At 74.8% G+C, this 5,250-nt stretch overlaps 1 protein-coding gene across 1 annotated transcript in view; it reads right to left on the reverse strand.

Annotated features, from left to right (window-relative positions):
- Positions 1-1,976: 1,976 nt before the first annotated feature.
- Positions 1,977-5,250, reverse strand: part of PYROXD2 (pyridine nucleotide-disulphide oxidoreductase domain 2) — a 4,708-nt gene continuing 1,434 nt past the window's right edge. Inside the window, exons 6-15 of the mRNA XM_019555509.1 lie at positions 5,111-5,241; positions 4,913-5,010; positions 4,406-4,547; positions 3,968-4,102; positions 3,714-3,786; positions 3,460-3,616; positions 3,170-3,324; positions 2,986-3,092; positions 2,585-2,705; positions 1,977-2,365 (exon numbers count right to left, since the gene is read on the reverse strand). Coding sequence (XP_019411054.1) covers positions 2,295-2,365; positions 2,585-2,705; positions 2,986-3,092; positions 3,170-3,324; positions 3,460-3,616; positions 3,714-3,786; positions 3,968-4,102; positions 4,406-4,547; positions 4,913-5,010; positions 5,111-5,241 — 1,190 coding nt within the window. The 3' untranslated portion in view covers positions 1,977-2,294. The remainder of the gene's footprint in view (positions 2,366-2,584; positions 2,706-2,985; positions 3,093-3,169; positions 3,325-3,459; positions 3,617-3,713; positions 3,787-3,967; positions 4,103-4,405; positions 4,548-4,912; positions 5,011-5,110; positions 5,242-5,250) is intronic.

Consider the following 5,250-nt stretch of genomic DNA (forward strand, 5'->3'; position numbering starts at 1 on the left):
CTCGGTGCCGCCGGGCTATTCCCGGCGCCGCGGGGCTATTCTTAGCCGGTCAATATTGATCCCGGCGGCTCGGGGGCGGCCACGCAGCGCGGAAGGGCTGGGGCTCGGCCCTGAATTGGGAGCGTTGTCCCGGGAGGAAGTGGGCGCGGGAGGAAGCTCTGGCCTTGCCACGGCGGGCGGCACGGGTCCGGGCCTGCTGTTTGCCGGGGGCTGCGCCAGCATGGGGGCCTCCGGACACCGGCCCAGAGCCGGCGGAGCCCAGGGGGGCGCGGAGTCGCTATCTCGGGGCAGGGCAGGACGGCGGTGCCCGGGTGTGGTGGAGCCAGGCCGGGGTCAGGGTGGTCTCCGGGGGCTGCGGCCGCCCTGCACCTGCGACCGCCGGCGGCTGCAGACAGGAAGCCCCGGCATTCCCGGGGGGGCGGCGTCCCAGCCCAGCCCACCCCACCCCACGTGCCTTCCCGGCCGCCGGGCTCCTGCAGCCACGCACGGGCACGGGAGGCGCGTGGCTGGCTCCGGTGCCCTCTGGGCCGGGAGCCCGGGGCAACAACTGGGCTGCTGGGAGCTGCGGGAGCAGCCGTGGGGGGAGCAGGCGGGCCCTGGGCGGGTGCAACAGGGTCCCACGACCGCGGCCCCGGGACAGCAGGGAGATGACAAAAGCAAGTGTCGGGGTGGGGGCCGGCAGGCACGGCTGCCCCCAGGGGAAGGGCCCCGGGCACGGGGTGCTGCGGGGCCCGGCGAGGCGCTGAGTCCCCGCAAGGAGCCGTGCCGGGGGAGAGGCAGGACGCGGCGGGGGCGGCTGCGCCTGGCAACAGCCCGGCCGTGCGAGGGAGACGGCGCCGGGCGAGGGGGAAAGCCCCCGCGGGACGTGGCCCGCGCCCAGGAGCGCGCTGCCCCGGCACTTGGCGCCCCAGGGCCCCCCCGGCCATGGGGAGTCGGTCCAGGCACAGGCGACGAGGTGGGTGCTCAGCGCCGCTGCGGGAGCCAGGGGCGACCAGGTCGGGCTGGAGGGGACCCCCCACTCCCAGCGTCACCGCCCCACGGGGGCTCTTGCACTCCCAGACGCCGGGGCGGAGGCTGCAGGGGTGATGGGGCCCTGGGGACGCCGTGCGCCAGCCGCAGGCCCCGGCTCAAGCCGCGCAGCAGGGCCGGGGCCCAGCACCCCGCCACCCGCCTGCCCGGGGGGGCAAAGGCCCCCGCAGCCGGCTCCATGGCGCCACCTGGCGGCCGCGGGGCCCGCCGACCTGGAGCGTCTCCCCTGGCCGCGCCGGGGGCGCTGGGGGGGCTTCTCCCTGGCCCCCACCGAGCTGGGCAGGAGCCCTCGGCTCTGCTCGGCTCCCCGGGCCAGGCGCGTGCGCCAGCCTCAGCCCACCGCTGTGCACACGGGTGACCAGCCCCTTCCCCGGCTGCGGCGGGGCACAGCCGAGCTCCGCTCCCCGCGTTGCTGCCGGTCTGCCCGGTGCAGCAGGACGCCTTGGGCATGCCCCCCCGCCCCCCGGCTGCGCTCCATGCGAAGCCCCGAGCTCAGCACTCTGCGTCGCACCGTGGCTGTCCGCTCCCCGGGTGGGCCCCGAGCCTCTGCCCCAGCGCCAGGCCCGAGGGGAGCGCCAGCATCACGAGGACACGCCTCGGCCCCGCGTCGAGGGCGCTGGTGCGGGCGGAGGCCGGGGAGCCCCGTGCCTGCGCCCAGCGCTGGTGCTGCCCCGGGGTAGCGCCCCCCGAGCCCCCGCAGGCACGGCCACATCAAGCTGGACGGGGCCCCTTGCGCTGCCCGCGCCACGCCGGAGAACGAGCCCGCGGCCCTGCTCCCTCCAGCCTCCTCCTGGCCGTCCTGGCAGCGGCAGGCGCGGGCAGCGGTCCCGTGCAGCGTGCGGGGCATCTCCCGGCGGCAAGGCGGCCCCGCACCAGGGAAGAGCGGGCACGAGGCTGCTGAGCTCAGCCACCTTTATTCCTACAGCCCGGGGTGCAGCACCGAGCGCAGAGCCCGGGGCGGCTTCCGGCCCCTGACCACAGCCCCGGCCCGTGCCTGGGTGCACGCAGCCACGCGGGTGTGGGGGTCCCCGTGGCACGCTGCCCCAACCCAGGGGGGGCTGCAGCAGTCCCCTGCCTTCCCCCAGCCATGGGGGACCAGGAAACCCCACAGCCCTCCCACAGTCCAGCCGCAGGATGGGGCCACGTTCCCCGGCTGCACCTCTCCCCCCGCGCGTCACGGCCCCTGGGCCACCAAGGCGTGGGTGGGCAGGGGCCTGGGGGAGCGTGGGAGCTGGGCAGGGCCGGGACAGGGCCCAGGGTCGTGGTCACTTCTGCTTGAAGTCCTGCAGGGCCACGCCGGCGGCGTTGCGGCCCGCGGCTCCCATCACGCCGCCTCCTGTGGCGAGAGCAGCGGGTGAGACAGGCAGGGCTGCCCGTGCCAGGCCAGGCCCAGCCGGCGGCCCCGGGCTGCAAGGTCCTGTGGCTGCTGAGGGGGCAGTGCCCGGCGGCGGTGGACCAGGGCCCGCCCGTGCAGGGCCGCGTGTGCCCAGCCCCCGGCCTGGACGCAGGAGCCTGCACCCAGGGCACCCGCAGCCCTCGGCGCCCCGCCGCGTACCAGGGTGAGCTCCACTGCCGCACAGGTACAGGCCGGGGACGGGGGACCTGTAGCCCGCGTAGGACGGCACCGGGCGGGCGAAGTACAGCTGGTCCAGGGACATCGCTCCGTGGAAGATGTTCTGCAGACAAGGGGCCGAGTCAGGCGCCGGCGCAGGGACCGCTGCACGGGGCCAGGCGGGGGCTCCCCAGCCCCAGAGCCTGGCAAGACCCTCCGGCCTGGAGCCTGCGGGGTCGATGCCAGCAGGAGCATTGGCACAGCCCAGCGCCAGCGCCGCGGGGCAGGACTCGGCCTGAGCTAACTTCGCAGCCACCTCCTGCCATGGCGCTGCGGCAGGAGACCCGGCGTTTCCCTCCCGGTGTCTGCAGGCTGCTCTCATGCCCCGCCGCCCCCTGACTCACCCCTCCGGGCAGCCCGAAGACCCTCTCCAGGTCTGGCGGGGTCAGCACGTCCCTGCCAACAACGGACGCCTTGAAGCCGGGGGCGTAAGCCTCGATGCAGTCAAACACTGGGGGAGAGACGGACGCCGGCTCAGCGGGGAGCCCGCGGGCTGGGCCTCGGCATCCCCGCGGGCCCCGGCCGTACCCCGGTCGGCGTAGGCCTCGCGCTCCTGCTTGCCCCAGGGCCGGCCGCCAGCCAGCGTGTAGGGGGTGTACTGGGTGAAGAGAGACACCACGTGGCAGCCGGGGGGGGCCAGCGAGGGGTCCAGCACCGACGGGATGCACAGCTCGATCACGGGCCTGGTGCAGGAGTGAGCGGTGCAGCCGCGTTGGCCCCCCTGGCCCCCTCCTCCCCTCCCCGCTCTTCCCCTGCCCTCCGGCCTGGGCCCAGCCGGGGCTCTTGCCGGTGCCGGCAGCTCCAGTCCCCAGCCCTACCGGGCGGAGGGCTGCCCCTGGCCGGCGTCCTCGAAGGCCTGGTGGAGCAGAGCCATGTCCTCGCAGTTGAGGTGGACGGAGCACTGGTGATGGGGCAGCGGGCGCCCGTTGCGCGGCGTGGGCGCAGCCAGGAAGCTGGGCAGCCGGGCCACGGCCGCTGTGGGCGGCGGGGACGGTGAGACGGAGACGCCAGCGGCCGGAGTGGGGAGCACGGCCCCTTGGCTGCGGCCTCGAGCCCCCCGACAGCCACCTACCGTTGATCTTGGTGACGGGGGAGCGCGTGTCCAGCTGGGCGACCTGCCGGACAAACGCCGGCGGCAGCTGCTCCTGGGGGCAGAGTCCAGCTCACGTTTGTGGGGCTGGAAAAGAGCTGAGCGTGGCCGCGGGGGAGCAGAGCCGGGGCTGGGCAGCTTGCTCCGCATCCAAGACCCCCAGCGGGGCAGAGCCAGGGCCGGGAGCTGCCTGCCGGGTGCCACCCGGGGGTCGCTGGCCCCACGAGGCGCCTCACCTGGGGCGTGAGCTGCAGGAAGGTGTGCTGCGGGGAGGCGTTGGATAGCACCAGGCGGCTCCGCAGCTCCGTCCCGTCCCCCAGCGCCACGCCGCACGCTGCCCCGTTGGCTCCCACCAGCACGCGGGCCACGGGCTGGGGGCACGGGGGGTTAGTACCGAGTGCTCGTGGCAGTGGGCATCTCTTGTGGCAGAGCCCGGTGCCCCAGCCCATCCTGCACAGGGGGCCACCCTGCAGCCCCTCGACCCGGGCTCTGGTAAGCGGGTCCCGTGGGGATGCTGCCGCCTCCATTCTCCGTCCCAGCCCAGCACCCCTCACCGCAGCACCTGGGCGCCCTCTCGCAGCAGCACCCGGACGAGGGGATGGGCGGGGGCCCAGCGGGGCTGCTCCCCAGAGCTGAGCTCACTGTTTCCGGCAGGGGCGGGGGGTCGCGAGCACCTTCTCGGTGAAGATGTGTGCCCCGTGGGCAGCGGCCGCGCAGGCGATGGCATGGGACAGCGCTCCCATGCCACCGGCCACGTAGGCCCAGGCGCCCTGCTGCCCCTGCAGCTCGCCCATCACGTGGTGCAGCAGCACGTACCTGGGCACGAAGGGGACAGAGCTGACCGGGGCCAGGCGGCACCAGCCTGCAGTGCAGCAGGGCTTGTGGGGGGACGGAGCGGGAGCTGCAGCACCGAGCACCCAGCACTTCAGCAGAGACCCAGTACACAGGCGTCCCCTTGCAGTTGCCCCAGCTCTGTTCGCACAGCCCAGGGGAGCAGGTGCAGAAACCCAGCACGAAGTCGGGGTTTCCTGGTTTGGCATCATGCCCACGGCAGAGACAAGACCTCCCAGGGCACCACCCAGGCCCCTCCGCCGTGACACGGGGGCAGCAGCGCATCTCTGCACCCCAGGACTCCCCTCCAGCTCCCCTGCTCGTGTTGTCCCAGGGGCCCAGGCCCATACCCGCTGCCCGGCGTGTGTGGACTGGCCATAGCGCCGATCACCGCGTCGGTCGCCAGCGTTGCCTTCAAGGGCTCAGACTCGAACCACTGGTCCAGGACCTGGAGGGGGGAGCGCGGCCAGGTCAGGGACCCCAGGCACAGTGGGCACGGGGCTGCACGCAGCCAGCTCCAGGCCCCGGCGCACGCCTGCGTCACTGACCTTGGAAATGGGGGCCGTGAGCACCTGGTAGGACTGGGGCAGCTGCTTGCCCAGCACCAGCCCTGGGGGAGGAGACAGCCCTGAGACCCAGGGGACGGGGGCGACTGGCAGCCCCGGGCCCCAAGAATGGGCTCCCGCGG

This window comes from Crocodylus porosus, unplaced genomic scaffold (assembly GCF_001723895.1).
Source record: "Crocodylus porosus isolate Cpor-Errol unplaced genomic scaffold, CroPor_comp1, whole genome shotgun sequence".
NCBI lineage: Eukaryota > Metazoa > Chordata > Crocodylia > Crocodylidae > Crocodylus > Crocodylus porosus.